Source organism: Bombus huntii, chromosome 11 (genome assembly GCF_024542735.1).
Source record: "Bombus huntii isolate Logan2020A chromosome 11, iyBomHunt1.1, whole genome shotgun sequence".
Lineage (NCBI taxonomy): Eukaryota > Metazoa > Arthropoda > Insecta > Hymenoptera > Apidae > Bombus > Bombus huntii.
The window spans coordinates 1,740,283-1,766,498 of NC_066248.1; the positions used below are offsets into that span (position 1 = coordinate 1,740,283).

The window sequence follows — 26,216 nt, forward strand, 5'->3', positions numbered from 1 at the left end:
CTGTTGCACGGTCTCAGCCGATGTCGATCGCGCCGTAGGTCTCTCTGGCTCGAGCGAACTGAAGCGAGAACCGGCGAGTAGAGAGCGAGAGGGGAGCATTTACCCGCCACCGTGACGCGCTCGGACGCGCAAGGATACAGCTCCACGAAGAGGAGAAGAGAGAAGAGCGCCTCCTCCACCGCTGACTTAGGCCTGTCTGGCTGCGCGAAGCGGCGACCGATCGGGAGGACGGGCCAACCGGGCCGTCTGTCTGGCCCTTCGACACGCGCTGCGTCGACAGGCTGGCCGACCAGCCACCGCATCGTTTTCCAACCACACGACACGACATCTCTTAACTACACACCAGAGAACTCGGAATCCGAGCACGAGTGTGTACCGTACGAACGAGACGTTCGAATAGCCGGATCAGAGAGTATCGGCTATTTCGCGGGCTGCCGGTCTATTCGCAAAACTCCACCAACGTAAACAGGTAAACGAGGGGGAAAACGAAGAAGGAAGAACGAAAGGGACAAGAGGGAGGAGGAGGAGGAGAAGAGTCGGGCACAATGCGGCCTAGGGCCGCGGCGACGTCGACCAATGCAGCCCGCGGGTTACGTCCGTTCCCGGTTGTCCTGCGAGTCACCTGCGTCCTTGCCCTACTGGTCGTCACGTGGATACCGGTCACCGAGGCTGTGGTGAGTGAGTCCTTGAAATATCCCAGTTACGTACCGTTCGCTCGTAGACAAAGGGCTTCTCCGCAGATATTCCGTCTAGCTTCTAGGATTTTTACACGAATCGCGTATCTTCTAACGAAACAGTGTTCCATTCTCGCGTCGCTGGTTTAAGCAGTGCTGCGCTTCGCTCTACCGTCATCGTTTAATATCGTCACGCGCGTTCGTTGTCGTAGCTTAGAAAGAGAAAGAGAGAAGAGTGGAATTAACGTTCATTCCGCTAAAGTGTCATTTATCCAGTGATGTTACCGGTCGTACGTACCTTCGTATTCCGCTCTTTCGATAGCCATTTTTATTCGCAATAAAACCCGCGTTTCGGATAATCATTCGCTATTCGACGAATATCGATCGAGGATGAACGAACTTTCATTACGACCCGTGGTATCGATCGACCGAACTACCGGTTCGTTTAGCACGATTGCGCAAGAAATCGCTGTACCAAAGGAGGAAGATACAGACGGGAGAGACAGACAGACAGACAGACAGACGTACAGATAGAGAGAGAGAGAGAGAGAGAGAGGGGGGGAGAGGGAGAAAAAGAGAAACAGAGAAAATAAGGAGAAATGTATTTCGCGGAGTTATCGCGAATTTTCACCACTCGAAACGGGGCTGATCGAAGTTGGCACGCGAGAAGTTCTCCGAAGCAAGTTGCCGGCCTCATTTCCGGTAGGCCGCTGTTATCGCGTAGTATCTGAATACGAGATGCCACGAGACCTTTCTTTCGCGCCACGAGACCTAGAAAGTCGATAATAATTGAACGCTGTATCGTACGTGGGTACGTTTTATGAACGTAGGTGAGGACAATTTAACGCAAGACGACGTAACGTCGCTCCATACTCTTAGGAACGTAAATGCGAACAACGAATCCGCGGCACATGCGCGTGAGAATGCCGGCTATGCGTTGATCTACCATCGATCTCTCGATCGCGTGGCAAATATGACTCTGCTGCAGAAATTCAGCACGCCTCATTTATCATTCGTACAAGACAGTTTTCGCGATGATAAACTTAATTTTATAATATCGCACACTTTACGTAATAGTCGAGCTTCCAATTCTGAATCAACTATTCGATTTATCGCATTATCGCTTTCTTCTCAAGTATCTTCTCTCTTAGCTTTGCTGTGAAATTAATTGACATTATACATATCGGAGATTTTACAAACTCAGCTCCTAGTGATTTTTTTTGTAATAAAATGATTTCTATGATCTATTTATTACGTCATTATCTTCTCAAAATTTTTCCTTCCTCGCATTTATACAGCTAACGTTGACTTTTTAAGTACAGAAAATGATATGATGTTACGGTTTTTGAGATTATTAAGAATCATCTATTTTTCAAAATAACAGGATAATGCTATCGTATAGGTATGAGAATGCGATGCTGGCGTTTGATCATTACCTTCCAAAGTAATACTTACTTGTACCTTGCTTAGTATTTAATCTTAATTACATTGACTTAATATCTTACCTTATATTTACTTTATTTTGATCTAACTTTATATCACGGCAATTTCTATAGTTAGAAATTTATTCATTTATAAACAGGTACGGAAGAACTTTGGAATACATTATTGAATACAAACAAAAATCAGTAGACTGCTTGGAATAATATTTTGATTGCATTGGTACGTGTTAATATTTTACATAAGCACGATGCTCTGATCAAATAAACCAGAAAACGTCTGAATTTCATTATGTATGCCGAGTAGTGACTGTGTAATTAATTCCTACAACGCTCTAGAAATATGGGTCATATCATCTCCGTATGTGGATTTAGTTCAAATTGTTTGCGGAGAAGTTAATCAGTTTATTAGCACTTCTGCGAAATCATTCCTGTAGTCCAAGAATATCGATTAGATTAGATTAGATTTCTGCGACCTACTTGATGCAAGAATATTCAACTTCTCCGCGAAATTCTTTCCCCGTTTATTTTCGTAAAAAAATGCATTTAAAAAAGTATGCTACATATAAAATATACTCTGACATTCAAATTTATTAATTTCATTCGTCAAAATCATCAATTTTCAACACGATACTAGAAACTTTATGGATCGAAGTGTGCAACATCGATTTACTTTATAGTCGTGATTCGACCAATATGATTTTCTTTTTTACGAAAGAAATCAACAGAAAATTGAAAAAAAAGAAATTCGAAAATAATGATACACCGAAGTTGCAAAAAAGGGAAGAAGAAATAATTTTTATTCAGTTTCTTCGATAATTACATCTTTTTTAATAATGATATATTGAGTAATTATAGTATCCCATTTTATATAATTACGTTAGATCTTACTCCAAATTTCAAGAAATTATAGAATTCCAGAAACCATCTTATATCATTTTCTCCATCTTTCTTGAAATCGTATTATACTAAACATAAGGGGAAAAAAGTAGATATTCGGTATTTCGAGGATGTATGTATAATTATATACATACACATAAACCGCACAAACTGCCTCTCCCGGCAACTTGAGTTCACGTGTGACTCGTGTGTGATGTCACAAACCGTTAAAAGCGTTTATCTTGAGAGCAGAGGTTATGAATAATGTATACGAGGATATTTTTACAATTATACAGACAGTTACGCAACGGTGTAATCCTGTTGTGTAACCAATTCGCGTCTTGCGTGTGATAAATATTGGGTAATATTCATTGATTGCTTCTCTTATTTGAACTTCCCATTCATTGACTAAACGATAGTGAATTAACTTTCGAGATTAGAGCGGTGCAAATACATTTTACAACGTCGATTATCATCGTTTACAAAATTATGCTGCACGTAAAACGAAGTACTCTGTTAGGTATAAATGCAAATTTTTAAACAAGAAGAAATTTTACTTGAAAGTAATTTTTTAAACTTTGCCGCTTTTCATTCGGTATATAATTGGTTAATCAATTTTTTAAAAGACATCTAATTTTCACATTAGCACATTCCGAATATGGTTAATATTTGTTAACCACAGACAAGGAAGAAGATATCGATATATTTTAAATACAACGCAAATATTAGACAGATTGTAAATCTTACGGAGAGTAATAGAAATTCAAAGGTAATTGTACCCCTTTTATATATAGCCGTCACGTCAGGGCACAGCCCTCTAGCAAATAGCACTGTGTGTAACACATGTGTTAAATCCAGTTATTAAAAGCACAAGTACCAATGACGTCAGTACCGATGCTGATGGCTAACCATTACAAACAATCGAATTCGAAAGCAGAACAGCTTCTGTTCTGAACTACGTATATAACGAAAAAGCTTGTTAAAAGCATCATTTTTTTTTTTTTTTTTCATTTTTTAGGCTGATGATATCACTTTGCTGCCGTTTCCGGTCTATTTGTAATTACAACACTTGTGCAGCTGCACTTGTGCCACTCTCAAGTTCTTTAATTATCTCATATTTAGTTTCTATAATTAGCACTGCGTGCTTCCGTGCTGACCACACTATGATATTGTACGCAGCATTGCATTATTAGATTCATCCTAAATTATGTGTACGCACATCGCTGCAGCGTATTGTATTACAATGAAATGAATATGAACCGTTCCATCCCGCGCAGCTTTATAGAAGAGAAGACATTTGGGGAATAAATTGTATTACGCTACACAGTATTTTACTATAATTAATCTATTAAGTAGAGAAAATTAACTTCTCATTCGTTGGATAGTTAATATTAACACAGATTATACCTGAAGCTGCTAAATACCAACAACTTTATATTATTTTCTACAATTCTATTATCCTATTGTTAACATTTGTCATATATTCATTTTTTACTTTCCAAGCATTTAATTAGCTCAAATTTTAAACGAGCTTCCATTGCAGACATAACGTGGAAGCGAGAGAAGAAAATATCTTCTCCAGAAAGAAGGACGAAAGTCTGCGAATAATTCTGCAGACGTGGTTGTTCTGATATCAGCTGTATCTTCCTCTATCTCGTTGAAATCACCCGGTGAACAAGCGTGTAGGCGATTTCGACGCCTGAACGGAGTGCACATCCTTTACGGGGCATAAAAGAAAATATGTTGGCGTGTAGGGTGGCGACATATACGACAATAACGGGGATGAGAATGAAATAAACGTTAGGTCAAAAGGTTTATACAGCTTTTTTGCTCCTTCTTGTTGCCGCCGACAGTGACCCGTTATGCTGGCAAGTCATTCAGTATCGTGAGAAATCGTTCGATAGGGTCGGTTAGGTCTCGGATTTCTTCTTTCATCTTTAGACTGTTACTGATCGATGTGACAATGAAAATGTATAAATCTGTCTTTTAGTTGTTGTGTTGTGTGTTTAGACCGGGAAACGTTCGAAGAATAGCCAGTTTTTGAGAAGAATACAACAAATAAGGATGACGAGGGATATCCTTTTACTATTTTGTCACCTGTTATTTGTTATTCTACTATTTCGCTAAACTGAACGAAATGTTTCTCACTATTATACGTACTTATATCATCATTTACTTACATCATTTACTTGAATCACTTAATGGCAGTAATAAAATAAGCATTGAAATAGACAAAAAATCTTTCAATGGGGAAGTTGCTATTCTTATGACGTAATTTTTGTTAAAGCAAAGTTTTTAATAGAGACGTTAAAAAATATCGGCAGCGTTTGATTGCACGTGCAGCAATGATCACAGGCTATTCCAAAAGTTCATAGTGAAACTGTAATGCGAGGCTGTGTTACCTTGACTAATCGAGAAAGCTTGCATCCGAGACACGCGATACAGCTCTGGTTAAACACTCGTTTACGTGGGCCGTTATTACTAAATTATGCGTGAAAGAGAGACACTTCGTCATTGCTACCTTACACGAAATACCAACAAATAATTCATTCTAGCCGCTCGAATTATATTAATATCATATTTAATATTCTAGTCAAATTAATAGACTCGTAAATGCTATGCTCACATTCTAAATGCTTTTACGATACCATTTTATGATTCTTGAATCTTTTCTTTCTAAATTTTCTAACAATAGACGATTTTACTAGATTTTATTATTAGAAAGAACAGAATATTTTTACATTCATCTTTACGTTATGGTTGAATTAACGTTATAAAATTTAAAACAAATTACACATCTTCTACAAATGATCGATCTGTTTCAAATTATATCGAAAATTAGCCAATTACTTTTATAAATTACATATCCGGTCTTGATTATTTCGTTAATTTTTCATATGAAAATAATTGAAATTTCGAAACAAATCGGAAGCTCGTACGCGAATATATATTGAACATATCGAACAATATATTGAACAGAAAACGGTCATTTCCTTTAGGCGAGCAATATTATGAAATAATTCACAACTTCGTCCACGATATCTGTATTTCTGTTGCTCTGTAGGAAGAGTCTGCCTCTGATAACGATAAACTTTTCCTGTTGTTGTCGCGTGGAGACAATCGCCACGCGAGGATGCGCAACTCATTTGGTCTTCCTCGTCGCGTAGAGCAACCCTGTTCACGACAAGATAAAAATTTGCATACCATTGCATTCACATACACAGGACAAACCTGCTGATTCATCTTAATTAAGTTAAAAAAATTTATCGTGTCGATTTTTACTTAGAAATTTTCATAGCGTATCCTGGTTCTTTCGTAACTGCAGTTATTAATTACGTATGCACCTTAATAACAGGAACGCGTGCTTTAACAATCGTTTGATATCTGATTTTATAAAAGTTTTATAAGGATAGATAAAATGGCTGAGTAAAAGATATAGAAATATTTTTCCTCTAAGTTGTAATTCTTCGCTGAGAGTGCAAATGATTGTTAACTCCGAACAGAGACATTTTGAAAATATCAAAGCTGTTTCTTCCAAAATTCAATAATATATTTAACTAAAACTTGATAAATAAATTTGTTTATCGTTTCTGTCGACAATAAAAGTAAAATTGGAGCTTACTTTTTAACCGATATTATACCGCTCTCGATTAATTTGACCAACGAATAATAATAACTCATAGAGACCGAATTTTAACCAGGACCACGTTATTCGCTGAAAAACACAACACGTGTTATCGACCAAAACAGTTATAAAGAGAAATTTCGACATGTGAAATTTATATCGACAATTCAGCTATATTCTATACGTGAGTTGAATCCACGCAGGCGATCTTCCTAGAATATTTACGTTCCCTTGTCAGAAACACTTTCCTGCCACGGTTTTTCTGAATTATACTCTCACCTGCATTTCACGACGCTAAATACGTAAGCTTGTCCCACCCACGTGAACGAGAGGGAAGTCGAATAAAAATAGGGAAGAGGTGTCCTGTCCAACGATGCTTTAGTTACGAGGAACGTGATACTTTCACCATCTACAAACTTAGAAATATCATTCTATTCGATGTCAAAGCTAGTTTCCTCGTCCTCTTCTTCCAAAAAGAATCTACTGTTCGTACGGTTCGAGTTCTATTGCACAATTGAGATATACAAGGACCGGCCGAATAGCCGCATTTACATTGTTTTTATCAAGGTGGTTCATTGAAATTTATTTATTAAATTAACAGAAAATGTTCAGATAATTCGCTATATCTAACAGGAATAACAATTTGAACGTAGAACCGTACATTTAAGGTTTCAGTGATACAACAAATAGTTTTTAATTTCATTCGTTGACTTAAACGAGCAAATTACGTTGCATCTTCTTAATAAAAAGCGTAATCGTTGATATTAGTAAAAATTTTGGTCGAACATCCTTCGAATTCGCTTCCTAAATTACATCTGCGATAACGACAATGTCCTTCACAACGTGGAAACCTCATAATAGTAGAACCTGCGAATACATTAACAGTGTCGGTCACAATAAAACGCGTTACGCGAATGATATCACCTTCTAGAACTGTTGTATGCGAATACGTCATTGACCACCATTAACCCCGTTATGTTTATATTTCGTGCCGGCTAATTCTTTTCATTGTACAGTAGGCACGCAAACAGTTCCAGCGAGGAGATGGAATGATGCAAATTCATTACGCTCGAGATTAATCACGACGCTGGCACTTGTCGAATAATTATAGCAGTCTCTGTACGTCATGGGCAAAGCCTAATCTCGTCGGTTATCAATACCGCAATGTTGATTGTTAGGATAACTTCGTTGGAATAAAATTGTAATAACGATTAACAATCGTCGAAATGAGAAAATTACGTGAAATTTGTGTGTAAAAGATTGTAATCACTAAACAGAGATATTTTCTAGAATCGAAGTTAACGCATGACGAAAGATAAAGAATGTAATTGGTGGTGATCAATCGATGGCGCGTGTAATATGGAATTTCAAAGCGTGACGTCATACAAATATTTATTCAGTCACCGCACAATACGATACATCTATTTACGGTATATCGGGTTAGCATATTACAAATTTGAGAAAAGTGCGGTTACACGTAATGGAATCGAGTACCGCGCGACACAACGTTAATCAGGTTGCACGTCACTGGGCCGTCATCGCTAATTCATGTGTCAGTTATTTAGAAAGAAGCAACGCCTGCCAGTGACATCACGATCTGATCTCATTCGTTGCAAATGCACCGATTACATCCAGTATAATTTTGCAGCGGAAAATATTTATTCGCGTCCGATTGCTTTTTAATTTATACGCGAACGTTCCCGATATACGTTGGAATTATTAGAAATTAGTTGAATTATTAGAAATTAGAAGTGTTAGAAATTATTAGAAATTAATTGAAATTAACGTTATTAGAATTAGATTTAGCATTTTTCGAGGTATCGAATTACATCAAAGTATGTAATTGTTAATAAAGATACAGCGTTTGACATTGGACGAGTAAAAAATTAATCGATCGATTAATTTCTCCGATTGAAAAAAAATTAATTGCAAAAAATCGTGTTTGATTTAATCGATCGATGAAACTAAGCGCGGAAAGTTCACCAGCGATTCGATCGTTCAGTGGCTTAGTGGATTAGTCAGTCGGTAATTATAGATATTGATCGTTAATCATCAATCGCTGATCAAAACGTCGAGCATCTCAATTTAATCGAGATTTAATTGATTCCTGAAGCTCTATCTAATAATATTGAAAATTGATTGATGCCAAATTTAAGGCCAGTTTCAAACATTAATGTTTCGACGTTCTCGTTATGTAATGCTTAATATCAGCCTATGTTTAACTATTTGTATTATTTAATCAGGTATCCGAGCTGGAGCTCGATCAAGCGTTGTTTATAGTATATCGTTTATCTAAAATCGTTACGAGCCGTGATTGATGTGGTTTATGCCGCGAGACGGATCAGCAATTGTCAGTTGACCATTAAAGCGCTGCACGATATTAGTTTCAATGCGTGAAGGCTGTTACGCGTGACATCACGGTCTAAAATTATTTATTAACAAATGCGCCGTTTTTACCGTTACCTCATATCTTTAGTTACTTAATTGTTACTTATTCGAGGCCATTTCCAGTGATATCGCTCGCGTCACACCACGAGTGATAATCTTTTGCTTGTTTACCCGATAGTAAACCATTCAGCTTTCTGGAAAAATATAATTTAATTTCAACGAATAAAAACGAAGAATTTTCAGAAATTTACAAATTCATCGACAATTTTTACAAGAATTACATAAACGGATAATATATTCTTTATCATATTTAACATATTTAACGAACGATCAATGGATTTGTAATATGTATATATTTTTTTTTAATAAAATCGTTCATTTACAATAATTTCTAGAAAATAATTTTCTATAAAAAAAAGTCTCGAAAGTGGGTCCATGAAAGTTTGGAAATTCGATCGATCGTCTACACGATCGTTCCAAAGAGTAACAGTTCACATTCAGATAAGTTAATTGAATCAGCATGACTTTAATAAATCGGACACTAATCAAAAGTTTCAACGAATAGAGTTCAGATAAAGAAGTTCTACCGTACGGTATATTTCTTCAAGTATCGTCAACGTCGATAGCATTATACACAGATCACGAACCACGCTGGGTCCACGATACCAATTCTCCTAAGCTATCAGTAACATCCGGCGGAAAGTTATTTATTATAAACGTGAATGAAACAGTTCAGCGTGACAATCGGAGATAACATAACTAGAAACTCGTCAAAGGAGAATAAGCGGTCTGTTTATGGTTATATCGCGATAACCCGCGGTATTCCTTGCGAGCGCACGAGCGCTCGTACCACCCTCTCAGCCCGCCAACCCTTGCACCATTCGCCTGTCTGTGTGTTTCTCGGTAAACCAACAAAAAAAAAAAAAAAAAAAAAAAAGGAGAAGAAAAAAAGAGCACCAAAATTAATGAACCGCGTTGCGAGTTTATCGCCACGAGCCGTTGGTAGGCTGAGATCATCGTGAACGCGAGCATCGTAAATCGAATATGGTGTGGCGACTTTCAGCGTTTCATGGAAATCGACGATACCGAGAAAGGCTAATAATAGCGACGATGCCACAACGCCAATAATTTCGAGGGATGAAATCGATGAAACGACCCGACGCGTCGCGACGCGACGTTTGCCGAGATTCGATGGTATTGCCAGTCGTCGAATGTGGTCGATCGATGAACTTCCTTTCACGATAGTTTGTAACGATAGAAAGTAACGGTTGCAGATAGAGATTGACGTCGAATGGATTGAAAAACGGGTATTGATCGTTTTCTATGGATCGCAGCGAACTTTGAATACGTTTAACGATGCAGAATTAATTTCATAATTGTATTAAGTGTGGCGGATAGATCTGTCGTGTTTCCCAGACGCGTTTATCTCGTGGGCTTCGATTTAATTACTCGAAATAAACTCTGCCGCGAGCAGCATCGAATTTGGCGGATTTCGCGAATCGGACACGAATGGAGGCATTTATCAGATTGGTAAATTACATCAGGCGCGAGTAACGGTGTCACGAGCGTTACCAGAACGTCGTTTAATCTATGTGGGACGTTTAAGGGTGGACGCAATCTATCTCTTACGAAACGTGGTAACCTCGATACACATTATCTGAAGAAACTCCGGAGTTCAAGGGGTCTCTCGAATACCATTTCGTCTTCTCTCTTTCTCGCGTAGGATCTCATGGTCGTGGAGGAATCGTAACTCTATACATACGATTTTCGTATCACGTTCCCGTTGCGATCGTTGGAATTTTAAGGCGTTGTTTCGGCCGGAGAAAATAGAACAACGAGGCTGGTTGCCGGTCGAGTCCAAACGAGCCTACGTATACAGCGACGAGTCTTTCTCGGTAAAAAATCACGAAGCGATTGATTAATCCACGCTAAAAGAGCTGTTCTCGATAGATTTTCAGGTGAAAAGATTTGATCGCTCGATTCGAGTTCAGGTTGTTTTAATTTAATCGATCGAATAGTATTATATAAAGACTACATAACATGATGTACAATTGTTACAAAAAATATTTACACGTTTCCTTGTTTCTCAATGAAAATTATTATTATTTAGCTGTAAACTAATTTGTCATTTAGCTACCAAATTAAATAATATTTCTCTTTTCTTTGCGTTTGAATAAATGTTTTCACGATGTTATCTCTCAAACACTTTCTGATTCTATTATGTCGATAATTATCAGCCTGCAACAGAAATACGGATTTCCCCGTATGCACGAAAAATCATAAATAGTAAGGACGATCGATAAACTTTCGTCATATGAATTTCATTTACGTGAATCATTTATCTCTCAGTGAATGAAACAACGATTTAGATAAATGGAATTCTAGTACCGTACAAAGGGAACGAAATGTTCGAAATCCTACGTGATTATCGTCAAAAAGCGCAAAAACCAAGCCGCAGCAAGCACACCCATCGAAATCGTACAAGTCGACCAATACGTTCGGCTGACAGGCATGACAAACATCGACAGCGCTTTTCGTTAGACGCGCTCAAACGAAAAATAAGCTGGAAACGTGGTAGGAAGCGGCGACCGATTAGGCGCGTGACAAAAGGGATCCAACGATCGGCGTTCGGTGGGCTGCTTTCATTGGATCGATCCCCAAAAATAGGGCGCGTACCGACCGCATATCCGTTTCTATTTCCGCGCGTATCCAGCCGAGATGCGCTCTCGATGTATGTATATAACCTGGATATTTTTTCCCGCTCACATGTCGCCGATAAATAAAAGACAGTAGGGAAGCCATGGTTCTCGCTGCTCTCGCATTACACTGCACACAAAATTATGGAACTGAGACGCGACAAAAACTCGCGTGTTGTTTCCTTGGTTAATATGCCACCGCTGTGACACGATTATACGACGATCTGTGCATGTTCAGCGAATTTTATAATCGTGATATTTTACGTTTAGAGGAAGTATGTATCGATTTGGAGAAAGTTATACGAAGTTATACGAACTTGCTGATTCTTTCTATGTTTTTCTGATTTTTGTCCTTCTTATCTTGTACTCTTTGAAAGAGAAAAGAAAAAGCGACAATAATCTATATAATAGCAAATATTACATGAAATAATAAACAGTGAGAAGCGATGATTAGATTTATATCGAACGATACAAGATGTTTCAAGTGTTCCTTAAATCTTGTCTTCCTTCTTGTTATTTGTTTATTTGAGAGAGAGAGAGAGAGAGAGAGACAGAGACAGAGAGAAGATACATAAAGGTATGTATATTGATACATCCAGATTAGGTTTATGTTGAACAATATAGGGCGCCTCAGGTTTTTCTATCACCAAGGTCTTAACGTGTGTAAAACAGAACGATAGGATAAAACCGGAACGATATTAAATTTTGTTTGTATTCCAAATATTTTGTTGTATAACCATTTATGAAAAAAATGATAAGAAAACACTTGAGCAAGCTTGTGCGAAAAGCCACGAGCATGCAGCTTGTATATCTCTTAAGGCTACATTGAATTATTGACCTTAATCACTTGCTGACGCGTTAAGTAACACGTTATCGCTTGGAACTTCCGTTTTCACCTCGACACGCGATCTTCCAGCTTTTATTCTCTACTCGGACAAGACCCATTACGTACAACTTTTTCATCAATTACGTTCAAAAATCTCAGGCCGTGCAAGCTGAATTTTTGGCACTACGCTAAGAGATTCAACAAATACTAAAATATCGAAGTAGCTGAATCTTTAAATTATTCGAAAATCTAAATTTCTCGTGCAGTGTTACGTAATTATTACACGCAATTTAATCACAAGTCTCAATTTATCATATCGTACAATCCAATTAAATTCTTAACCTCTCGAGGGATCTTAACGTATGCATATGTGTGAGTTCAATTTTTCTTTAATTCGAGACATGCGATCAATGTTATGCAAGTATGTTAATTTTAACTATTACTCAATGGTTACGCGCATATAAATACATAATTTTTCTCAGGAAAATAACAAATAATTATCTCTTCGCAGCCTTAATATATACGTCCCTGAAAATATTAATCGTCAACCCTCGATTACAAAAGAATGATTTTACGTGGATTAAAATGTCACACAAGCAAGAACTACAACTACATCGTAATATAAATTTTAGTACCTTCGATCATCCTCCTTTCTCGACACTTCATTCGCAATCAGTTTAAATACAAGATAACAACGAATAAACCATCAGTTTAGTTATTCTTGACCAAGTAATTTCGTTTCATTCAAATGCCATAAAATAGACTTGCTGATGATCATTTATCGTCTTAAATCGATAGTCGGAGGCAACCAATGCCGACAAAGAGCAATCAAGAATGGGGCGTTGTGTCAATGACAGTAATGAAAGAATGCAGGAAATTGAGTAATACAATGAATACTTGTGTTCCGTGAATCGAATGTTAGAAAAAGACTCGCAAGGCGAAGACGCTACAATTGGCGCCAATGTTGTTCCTACACGGTCAGAGTCGCTACAAACACAAGACATAAACTTGACATTCGACCCTTGCGCTACAAACGCATAACGCACCACAACTGATTAGAAGTGCATCAAAACGTTTAAGATTACACCGGAGTTCAATGCTAACAATAAGTACTTCAAGGAACAAAAGATGCAGTATGACATATTATACGAAGCATCTTCGTTGTAATTCATTTGTAACGCTGAATTGTAATATGAGAAAATTTTGTAAATGTTAAAAAATTCAATTTTTATGAATATCATTAAAAGTATACGTACTCCAATGCATATTTACGATGAAAAGTAATACATGAATTTCCAATTTAATTTCCAATATTCAAATTTATATCGATTAGCAAATATCTTTATTACATGAAATAAATTAATTTACTAATTAATTATGAAATAACATGCTCTTGCGTTTTAATTATCGCTGATAATCATTTTAATATCGACTTTTACGTTGTTTATATACTGTGATGTTCCGCGTGTTTCATCTTTTTATAGTCTAAATAAAAATTATTTGTTTTTAGTAGTGGAAAAGATACATTTTTCTGCGTTTAATAATATTTTAGGATGAATAGACGCAGCATAAAAAACCTTTCTACATTAGAATTCATTTCCATTAGCATATCGTGTCTGTTAACTTCAAAGATCGTAAATCGTAAGTTGACACTATTTTACAATACTTGGTCATTCATATCTGAGATGTTTTATCGTGTATTATCGATTATCGGTCACATTTTTCTTTTATTCATTTACATAATGAACTAAAAATGACAATGTTATCGCTATAAGAATAGCGTAATTTGTACGCATGTAATATAAAAATTTCAATTCTGTGCATTTAAAGTGAATGCATGCACGTGATAGATTATCTAATAATAAATGAAGTTCTCGCTATGTAATTTTAGTTGAAGCGATCATTTTTCAAAGTAACTTTTAACAGAGAATGTTAATCTGTTATTACGTTGTGTCAAAGTTCATTTACACGTTACTTATGAATAATTCAACAAAAGATAATTAAACATCAACAAGAAGCAAGAAAAGTATCGTACGCCTAATAACGTAATGTTATATTTTCGAACACATAACTCACGCAATATCTGAAATTTTCGAAGCATACATTACGGTCAAATATAAGAATATATTATTATAAGTAAAAATAGGCTAACAAACTCGCACAAAACACTTCATACTACGACAGTACTCGTATTTTTTCTTCGATATATCGTGTAAAAGAGTTTTATAAGACAACCGGTGTAAGTTGTTTTCGACAATTTAAACAGTCGTAATGGCTACTTAAAACATTTTAAATCACTCCCATATAACTTCGTTAATTTCTCAATTTTTCTACGAACCTTTACACGTGCCGATCTCATTGAGTTCTCAAACTGCAATGGAAAGGTGCTTACGTAATCCCCATTACTCAACAAACTTGCGAAACGAGCACCTTGCTACATGTACAAACCTATATAAAACATGAAATATTGCTGCAAAACAAAAAAGCTCGCGCGTACATGTAGCTCGAAGAAGGACATGAAAGACTAAAGGGTTGCCGCGATTTTTACGTAATTACTTCCTTCTCGCGATAAAAGGCAAACGAAATAAAAGGAAAAAGTGGTAGAGGGGAGGATAAAAAAAATGTTGAACGCGGTGCTAAATAATAACGTTCGAGTGTATCGATAGCGAGATCGACGCCCGGAGCTCGTATTTACCGCACGATTACCGGTCGATTCGGCTTCGTACACGGACACGTATCGATAGGCGAAGGAGGCGGCGATTCACATGTGTCGTACGCACACGTGGATTCTTTTATGGGGGTCAGCATTTCTGCCGGCAGACATGGCGTTCAGGTTCAGACGAGTCAGACACTCGGCCCTTTATAGCGATACACCGGCCCCTGTTGAACAAGTGTTGGGGAGAGCCGACCTTTTCCGACCTATTAGGGATTTGAATAAAGCCATTTATGGGGTTTTAACTCTTCCTCTCTTTGCTTTCCAATATCCTACGTCCTACGTTATGGCAAAATCGATTGACTCTATCGTCTGGCGGATTTATCGAGATTTAATCGAGTGGTACTCTTTATAGTAGCAAACTTACAATTTTAATCAACGAAGTTATCAAAGAAACAACGTCTTATTCCAATCGACGGGCTCTGTACCCCGGGAGATTTATCGAAATCTAATATACATTGTATCAAATCGTTATTATTATTTCATTTACATTAACGATTTCAAAGTTTGAATTAAGAGATAAAAGAAAACCTCGTCTCCCCTAACCAAAATTCTCTTCTCCTCTACGAAGTAGAACGTCTATAAACTCGAAGAAATTGCAAACTACTCTTTCGCTAATTGTTCGGAAACTCTAAACGCATCATCTATATAATTATAGTAATATCGCAACTTTGAACTACGACTTTGTTGTCGCGTTGTCGCTCCCATCGTACGTGCTCGAAACTCGGTTAATGAAAATTAATACCCAAAGCATGCGGAAATTAGCTTCAAGATGCAAATTTTCTTCAATTCAGCAGTACAACTCTGAGATTAGTAAACATAAGATCGTTCCATTCACAAGGACATACGACGACGAAGAGAAATACGCGCGAGTCAAAGTTTCCTATGAAATCCTATTTAAATTAAAAGAAAAACATAATTCTCTATTTAATTGTTCTATAAAATATAAATGTAGACTTAAAAATTTAAACAGCTGCATCACAGAAAAAGATCGAGTGCGATTACGATATTGATTTTAAAAACAGCCACGCAAAATTCCTTACTATAGAAACATAAACAAATATATGTGTGTGCGTGTAATTAAAAAAAAGTAATTAACCCGTCGTCGAACGATTCACCACTATTTCACTATTGGCAACGTCTTAACGGTGTCGAACTGAGAAGAAACCAAGAATCGGTAGAAAATGGAAATGGAGCGGTCGTCGGAGGGTGGAAACAAAAGGCGCGGGATTAGAAAAAACGGCGGAGAAAGGAAAGCAGAGGCAAAGGAATGCGAAACGAGTTCCGATATTTTATGCAAGTCCGCTGATCAATTTTTTTACGCGGCCGATGCTTCGTTTTAGACCGAAGAAAACAAAAAAAAGGGAGCGAAAGACGTTATAGAGCAGTTCTTAAAAATCAAAAAAAAAAAAAAGAGGAGAGAGAGAAGAGGAAGAGGAGGTAGGGAAAAGAGGACACAGGAAAAGAATTTGAAGGGTAATTCCCGTTGTCCTGGACGTGCGGTGAGTTTGCATAACGACGGCGGCGTGTCGTGTTAGTTGTTCCCTCGATGCTTATCCACTTACGAAGCTCCGTATCGTACGCACTTCTTGACCACGGATTTTTAGTAAATTTCCTTTTTCATACAAAGAAGCGACCGCACAGAGGTCGGAACTCGACGCTCGAGTGCATACCGAAGAAAGTGCGGCTGCCTCTTCGAATATTACTTGACACAAATCAATCGTTCGTAGCGATATTTCTCATGATTTTATTTCCTCTGCTTCTTACGAGACTGTACATTCCATCGTGAATATTTTTTTATTTTCAATGCACGAGGTAAACCAAGCTCGATTAGCAGAGGAATTTTCAACAAATTTCCTTTTTCAGCAGCTTCTTCAGCGACACAGCTCGAAATTCAATGCTTTGGTATGTATTCAGGAATATTCTGGCTAGAATTATGTAACTAAAATTACTCGCTTATAATATATTCCGTAATATTTGAATAATATTTAGGAAATTTATTAAATTTCTCAATGTACATGGTCGCAGAACAATTTCTCAGGCGAATAACATTTTGTTGACAAGAATAAAAATGACCGTTTAAACTACTCGAAACGAAAGTACATTGTACGTATTGAAACTCGCTGACATCATAAAAATATATTAAACGGGATTTATCATATTTTAAAAAGCCAAAATTTTTAATACCGTTAATTCTTCTTATCTTAAAATCTTTAATATTGCCACGTTATTCGATCAAGCATGTTGCAAATAATTAGCCAAATCTGTACAAGAAGCCGCTCGGGCCATCAATATCCATTAAAAACGTATTCCACGCTACAATGCCTCGTAGTTCTCGATATCTTTCATTAAGCATCCCTCCCAAACGTTCTCAAGCAGTTCTTGTTCGTTTTCAATAAAGCGAAATCATGATGAATCACGGTCGTGTACGTCAAAAGGATAGATAGAGAGGAGGACATCGAGAATCAAAAACGAAATTTCACGGAGCGAAAGGCGAAAGAAAAACGAAACGAAAAGGAGGAAGAAGTAATGGTCGGTCCATGCGCGCGAGAGGCAAGAGGGAAAGGTCGTTGTAACCGAGCATGCGAAAGGAAAGAGAAGTTAACACGCGCGTAACGAGGATGATCCAGGCAGAATTAAAAAAATGAGTTCGAGGCGGCATATACCGCCTCGCGGTACTACAGGAATTAAAAAAGGAGCGTGCAAGAGAAGAAAGAGCCTCTAAAAAGGAAAAAAAGATCAGAAGAAGTTCGAAATGAACGCGACGAAGAAAGTAAAAAGGAAGAACAAGAGGATAAATTCACGATGCCATGCCGGTGATGCTTATGTAATCGACCAAACGGTGTATGTACATTACCCACTGCTTAAAAGATATTCGAACACCGATTGAATCGATCGAATCGGTTGGACGTAATAGCAATATGTGAATTTTATTAAAGTGCGTGAGTTAATAGCAAATTAATAATTGGAGTCATCGCTTATCGTCTTTTTGTGGAATCGCCAGGCTATAACCTGGTAAATTACCAACTCGAAAACATAGCGATAATATATTTTTGTTAGTCCTTTTAGAAAAATTCTGGTTAAAGAGTAACATAAGGTTAGTCTTTATTTGTCAAGTAACGAAGTAGTTCTGTAGGTTTGACCGATAAAGTAAATCAGTTTCATTATCGCGTACAGACTTTAGAAATTTGAACCACGCGATAATATTCTATTCTATCGTAGGTAGGTTTATTATTGTAAGGGATAAAACCATTGCAGTTCGATTTATCCGTAATTTTATAATTAAAATAGATCTGGTTAAAATTAAACGGTATCGTAAGCATGAAATTCATCGCGGGAAATACAATCGCGATACGAGAGGGAGCTCGGTAACAGACTGACTTTTTTACGCGTTATTTTCTAAGTATCGTTCTTTCCCTTTGGACGACGACTCCTCGATTCGTCTGGAAACGAAACGCGACAGCAGGAGAGAACGCGACGTGGCAAAAGACGCCGGTCGAAGATCGATGCAACAGAAATAAAAAGAGAACGAAACGGCGAGGTAGCCGAAGAAAAGGACGCTGAGAACGAACACCGATGAGAATCTCGTAGCCAGAGAAAAAGAGACGGAGAAATGAGTCGAGCGGTACAACACATCCCTATACATATCGACAGTGTGTCTGGCCACGATTTCGCTCGGCCAGCGTCATCCGGCCAAGAGCTGAGGACGCTTAATATTACTGCACATTATGCAGATTCCGTACACCGTGTGCCTCCTCTTCGCCCTCTCTTCTTCTGCTGTTCGAGCTTGTTTCACCCCCTACCTGCTCGCTTCTCTCATCGGTATCTCGCTGCGTGCACGGCGAACAAACGATGGCGGACTACTTCGCATGCTGGATCAGTTAGACTATGGTTAGAGTGGATACGTTTTTTCACCAACTAACGTTCCAACGAATACGTTGAAATGACAATGTATGCAGAGTCGAAGCGATGGCGTGACTCAAACTCAAGGCAAAGATAAAAATCTTCGAATTACGAAGCTTCTGTCTCGTCGAGTTTCCAGGGTGGAAGAGTTTTAAACAGGCGAAAACCACTTTGTACGAAGATTACTATTTTGCAAATTGTGCCGGCTTAAAGAAAGACAAATTCGATTCTTAGAAACTTTTCAAACGAGCATCGTACACGACGTTTCGTCGTTAGAAAGACTTCTGAGATCCCCTGGATGCTAATTCCCATCTTTTCTCTCTTTGTCTGCCTCTTTGATTCGTCCTTTTGCTCGCGTGGAAGCCTTGGCCAGTTAGAGATGCTAGAAGAACGGCAGGGTTCGCGGAACAGGGAAGAATTTTTGTTATGCGCCACATTGGCCTTTAGTGTTCCCGACTCTCGAATCGTATAGGTTTCAGAAGAAACTTCGTGCCGCCCTTTCCTTTTCGTTATATCGTCGCAGGGATTTCATGAATTTTTACGATTTAATCATCGAAGTAAAAGCACGTGATTGATTTTCCTGACAGAAAGTTACAAAAAGCACCGACGTCGTTTATATCGATTTAATATATTTAATCACCGATAAAAATTTTGTTCGCGTAGTCATGGGTATAAATGGGTTAATGTTGATAATTTCGCTGAGAAAGTTCGACGAGTTCGGCACTACACCGATACCGGTCTCAGAACGAATTGGACCGGTTCGGGCCAATCTGCACTGAAAATCGGATTGCATAAAGCAACAGGGGACGACGTCTGCCTCGCGGTATCGCAATTAATCGTGCGTATAAAGGTTCCTCATATTTTTTTTGTACCACTCCTTAAAGGAGCACTGGAAAGTTTAACTTGGCGTATCTTTCGCGTTACGTGACTGTCTGAAGTACGAATTATTCTTTTTATAAAATATGTTCACGGATATAATCAGTCATCGTTTGACATATCTTTACGAAATTCTGGTTCAAAGGGAAAGTATTTAATAATTTATCATTGGCCCAGCCGTGTTACTGATACGATGTTCAACCGATATCTGTATCGCTCGCGATACGTTTTACGCGCACCGTTCGCAAAATCTCTTATCTGCGAAATGTCGGAAGCTACATTATCAAAAAATTTCAGCACCACTTTTCAATGTCTCTCTTGAATAATTCAAAACTCGTTGCAAACGTTCATTAACCTATAAATACCGCAGTGTTTCAAATTAAAGAATAAACCAGTAAGAGTGCATATCGACCGACCACAATAGCAGATACGTACTAGTATATCCAGCACGGAACACGGTCAAGTTGGATTATTGTCGACGAGAAGCAATGCTGGTTATCGTTATCGCGGTGAAACGCCTAACTAAGCGTCACGTTGCTTTTCACCGGAGGCAACGCGCAACGAATCGAGCCCTCCCTAGCCCTAGCCAACAACGATTACCCGCGAATGGCTTTATCGTCTCTCAGATTTCCTGCTTACAACGCAAAGGGTGATTCCCCGATAGACTCGTTCGCGTAAGTCGAGCCACGTCTCTTTACTTTGCACGAATCGCGGTGATCATAAACGTACAGATCGCCCGGATCGGTGAAAATATTCGCAGCGGTAGTAATATCGAAATTCCCGTGAATACTCGCATCGAAGTGAGAAATTTTGCTTCGAATGTTTCACATTCGCGACTTTGCTCCGGGTATTTCGAAATCAAAAATATTTTTAAATATCTGCCAAATAAAATCGCTAAAAATGAGCAAACAATATATAACCTAATATTATCGTCGAACTTTATATAAATAATCCGTTTACCACACAACTAGCAAGATGACAATTAGAATACTTAACGACTGAAAAAGTACGCTTGAAACGAGCTTCTCCTCGAGACCGCAGAAATCCACTGCAGTTGAATCGCAGGAAAATTCCAAGTATCGAATTCATTCTATCGCCGGATACGGGATCGTGCGTTCTCCATGGAACATGAACCCCATGGCATAACGCCGTATGTTCGATAAGAGCTGTACCGCGATCTCGCCGTGAATACGCGCGTTACCTGCCCGAGTAGAACTTGTTTAACAATACGTTAATTCCACGTCGCCGTGCACCGGCCATTGTTGGCGTGCATTTATCGGTCGAATGTCCGGCATCGCAATCGTAATCAGTTGGGTGGTGCCCTGTTCACAGAACGACGAAGGGATGGGGGAAAATTAAAGTGGCGCGTTAAACCCGCCGGGTGTAATTTGCTCGAGAGAGGCTTCTCTTTCCGTTCGATAAACGGGGAAAGTCGAGCGTTGCCGTCTTTAAAATAGAAACACGCGACGAACGGTTTAAAAATCAGCCGGATAAAAGGGGCAAATACGACGAAGGGAGATAATTGAAAAATTTTGTACCGTATTCTGAGAACGGAGAAAATTCAAATTCAATTATCTTCGTATTTAAATTGGAAAAGGATCGGTGCTTAAAATTTCGTGCCACTGGAACTGGAGATACCGTAGTAATCGACCGATTGGATTACGGTGAAATTAAAACGATCTAATGAATTCGCGTTTCTATCCTATCAACGCGACAAGATGTATCGTTCTAAAAGGATTGGCTAATTATTAGAGTTATTATTGACATACTTTATTTTCGATCATCTACGATGGTTCGTAATATCTGCCATAGGAAAATTGTATATTTCCCATATACGAGAAAGGAGAAACCGACCTTATTCTTAGTCTTTTTCTTACTTTGTGTAAAAAGTCGCGAGATTTTGAAATTATCTCCTTTCGTTTCCTTTATTCCATGCTACCGTATAAAGTCACGGAATTACGAAGTCTGTTACTCTACTCGTACAAGAATGATACGTTATAACATGCGAAAAACTTGGAACGAGTTAGTTAGTAAAGCTTCTTTGCGACGATCCAAGAAAAAAGGAACTGTTTAGAAGGCTTTATGGTAAATGTGACATCATAGATCCAGGAACCTAAACGGTATAATATAAATATTTGGACCAACGGATCTCGTAAACGTCCGCTATTCAGTGAAAACTGGGAACTGGTGGCATATGCTGGAACATGCTCTTCGCGATTACGTTAATACCATCATTTCAAAAGTTCTGAAATACAGAAGATATCTCAAAGATACTTTATCACCTTTTTACTTACGCGCTTTTAGTTCTGTAGTACCACTGCCGGTAGACGGAGAAAGGATACAAATGTTTTAACATGCGTAACTTAAGAAATCATGTAAGAAGATAAGTATAAATTGTTTGTACGTGAAATTATTATTACAGAGAATTTACAAAATTTCTAACTTTATTTCAATAATTTACAACTATCGAAATATACAATAATAGTACAATTTAAAATCACGATTAAGCATATTTAGAAAGATTAAGAAATTGTAAAATTCAAGTAAAAAAGAAGTACTCAAATCATCGTTACTTTTAATGCAAATTATTAAAAACCAGATTATCTAGAGTTGTGAACGATCAAGAGAGCAAATGAAATTCTCAAACGATTAGGATTAACAAGTATAAAATTCACGACAAATTTTATCCATACGTCGTATTAAAGTTGACACGTGTAACGCGAAGTAGAGTGATATTTAAGGGAAGAAGTAGGACAATTAATTTCTTAGATATCACGTTCAATATTTAAACAGCGATTCCATCGGCGTGGATACATATTCATAACGCATAAACTTGCCGACAAGGACAGTCTTCTCAGCTTAAGTGGTGCACTTCGTTCCACGATGTATTGTAGATTATCAGTTAAAACGTGTAACACAGTATGCGTTCTGTTGTGTCGTTTAACGCGTCCTTTACCATTGATGGAATCTACGAGAGCGATGTATTCTCCTGTCTATACCTTATATACACGGTGTTAAACAAGCAACTTACGCGCAATGATGATCTAGTTGATATCTCGATTTATGTTTGTTGCTAATATTTAAGCAAAAATCGATAGAGATCGATTTAAAGCATAAGAAAAATTCTCAGGTAAATTTATACAAACTCGAAGGGCGAAACGTTCGAAAGTAAAATACTTTAATAATATAGGTAGTAGGAGGTTTAAGAATATTTTACTGAAATTTACGTTTTAGGTACTAAGTATGTAGGTTAAAAGGAAAAATCAATACAGAGACGAATAGTACTTCAGAAAATAATTGCTAAAGCGAACGCTTCCGCCTAGCTTTATTGACTAAAGTCTAACAGGAAGCTAGTCATCTAATATTACCTGCTCAGCTCTGAAATTCTATTTTGCACGATGTAACGTCTAATATTATTTCCTTCGTTCGAAGTAATAATTTTCATATTTGCATTACGTATTTGCAATTTTGTGGACGCGAGGAGGACCGATTTAAGGAAATGAGTAAGAACAAAAATCAAACTATCCGACTCTTTCCTGAAAAGTCCTGAAAGAAAAAATGTCGCTACTCTTCGAATTTTTGTGTCAAACAAAACGGCATTTGATACTTGCAAAAAACTTTCACGTGAAATTCAAATACAAGATCACGCGTATTAACGATGATTTCTTTAAATTTTCGTCGAACGTAAGGATAACGTAAGATAATTTTTTAACCATAAAGGATCGCGATTAATACAGAAAATAACTGAAAGAAGTTGATACAAATTTATACGTATTTCAATGAATAGATTCAACGAAGAATTTTTCCACTGTTGAAATTCGTGAAACGGGGCAGGACGTAATTCGCGATAGATCGTCCTCATGCGTAATCGCGAAATTATGTCACATGCGAACGCGACTCTTGTCCAAGCTGGAATATTACGTCATGCCGATGGCTAAGAGCAAGCAGACACGCCGCGAGCATTACATATTTGGAAGACCGTTTCGCGACGAGGTCATCATACAAAAATGAACATCGCGACAGATAAGACGGCCCGAAGATCGAAATCCGCAAAGAGTTACGGTCTCGTTTTATGTAGGACCCCTGTGCCGAGTCATTTCGTACAAGCTCACCTACTTTCTTAAAAAACATACCGTTTATTTTTTTCACTGGAAACTTATATGGAGTTGCCTGGCAATTACTGATACCAGTAACTCATTCTTAAAATGTATAGACAAAATGTGAAATCGAAATTTTAATTGTTCCTTGCCTGTCTTGAAAATCAAAACGAGCGTTTTCGATTATTTTTTAATCGATCGTATTTTTCTTAGATGTTTCAACTTGAGAGATGCACGAAAGAATCATCGATAATATGCATGATCACTCGTTTTAATTTTATGACAAATTTTCGTTTGCTAATATTAATTTTTATTATGTATCTGATAAATATCTGTGAGAAACGTACCTGATTAACTTTTCTTAGCGTAATAATAGCTAACTGTTTCCAAAAATTCATTTATTCAATTTTATACCAGATTATCTTCAAAGAACATTTTACTCTGCCGATATATTAATGTAATTTGAGATATGCTTTTCTTGGATTTCAGTAATAAATTCCAAGATTTGGACGAAACTACTATTTAATCTTATCTGCAAGACTATAATAGTCAGACTCAAATTTCCTCGAAATTTCTCTCTTCACGCTCATTATTTCGTAATAACTCCTTAAAAAATGCGATTCTGTTCCATTTACGTACATCGTTATCAACGATCGATTCTTAGAACGAGATTAAGAAGTTTACGATCCACCGATCAAATAATCGAAAGTTCATCGTCGACCGCACGTTGCGGTAAATACGGTCCTCGCAAAATTCCAAAGCCACGGGGATACCTTGACACATGATTAAAAACAAGGTGACTTGTCACAACCAATCACGTAGGTGGCATTAAACTGATGCATTAATGCAACAGTGACCTTGATTTCGCGCAGTCTTTGCGATCGTGGGTGGTAACTGAAGTGCAGATTCACTTTTTCTTCTCTTACATAAATCCTTGTCATTAAAATATTCCAGCGATCCGGCTCGAATTACCGGATTCTATTTAAAAAAGTAACTGCCCGGAGTCTTTTTCGATAAACAGTTCGCCCGTGCACTGGATTTGAACTCGTAAATATTTTTGCAAACTGTTCGAACGATTCCTGGTAGTATCGAAACCATACAGAAACGTCAATAAAAGTAGAGAAAAAGCTTTGATGTATTGCCTAATGAATTAACCATTTCCTTTCCTCTTCTTTTTTTATATTTCGACAGATTTAATGCGATTGAATTAACGGAAGTTGTATTTCTTTCAACGACATAATACAGTTTCGCCATAGAGAACATTATTTTAACGCGTTAGAATATTACACATTTTGCGAATATGGTGGAATGTTAAAAATAAAGAAAAGCGTTTAAATTCGTTCTCTGAGAACACCGTAATACAAGAAAGGATAAAAAGTTCATTTTTCGAAGCTTAAATAAGACAGAACGCAAGATATGATTACACGAGTTCAAAATAACTTTGGAATTCTTAAGCGGGAAGCTTGTTTATCACGCTTAAAGTGACGTATAGTTGCTGCGAGCCGCAAACTAGGATATTCTAACAAGCCGGTAAGGTGAACGCTCGAAATTTCTAAATTCGACTATTACAACAAACATCGGAGCACCTGAATAACCAACCACTAGGCGAATAACCGAAGAAACACAAACGTGGCCGCTCCATTTTTCGATATAAAAGATCCGCTGCAATGGGTCCGTGTCTCGCACGTGCGGACGTTATTATTCGTACGCACATTACATTATTTATTCGTGCACGGGCCAAGATAATGTTGTAGAACGATGAAAAAATGGCGAAGAAGGAACACGTGTCTTGTATGTATGTACACACATCGTACCGGGGTTTCTTCGAAAGCTGGACGTTGGTCGTTCTTAAAGTCTCGTTGACATAAGCAGAACAGCTTTCATCCTCCGAAACAAACGCGTGCGGTTACATTTTTCTCCTCTTTCGCGTTATTCAAACAGATATGGTCCTTCGAGATGCGGTGGCGTATGTTATTGGCAAATTAACATCCGTAAGTTGGTGTTGTCTCGACGAAATCGTGAGGGAATTTTAGAGACATAAACTTAAACCTTTCAGGGTCAAATTTTATTTAGACGCAGAGGAAAATGTAGTTTTAATTA

General features: G+C 37.7%; 1 protein-coding gene across 1 annotated transcript in view; it reads left to right on the top strand.

Annotated features, from left to right (window-relative positions):
- The first annotated feature begins 33 nt into the window (after positions 1 to 33).
- The window catches only part of LOC126871117 (collagen alpha-5(IV) chain), a 55,877-nt gene continuing 29,694 nt past the window's right edge, over positions 34 to 26,216 (top strand). Inside the window, exon 1 of the mRNA XM_050629563.1 lies at positions 34 to 674. Coding sequence (XP_050485520.1) covers positions 546 to 674 — 129 coding nt within the window. The 5' untranslated portion in view covers positions 34 to 545. The remainder of the gene's footprint in view (positions 675 to 26,216) is intronic.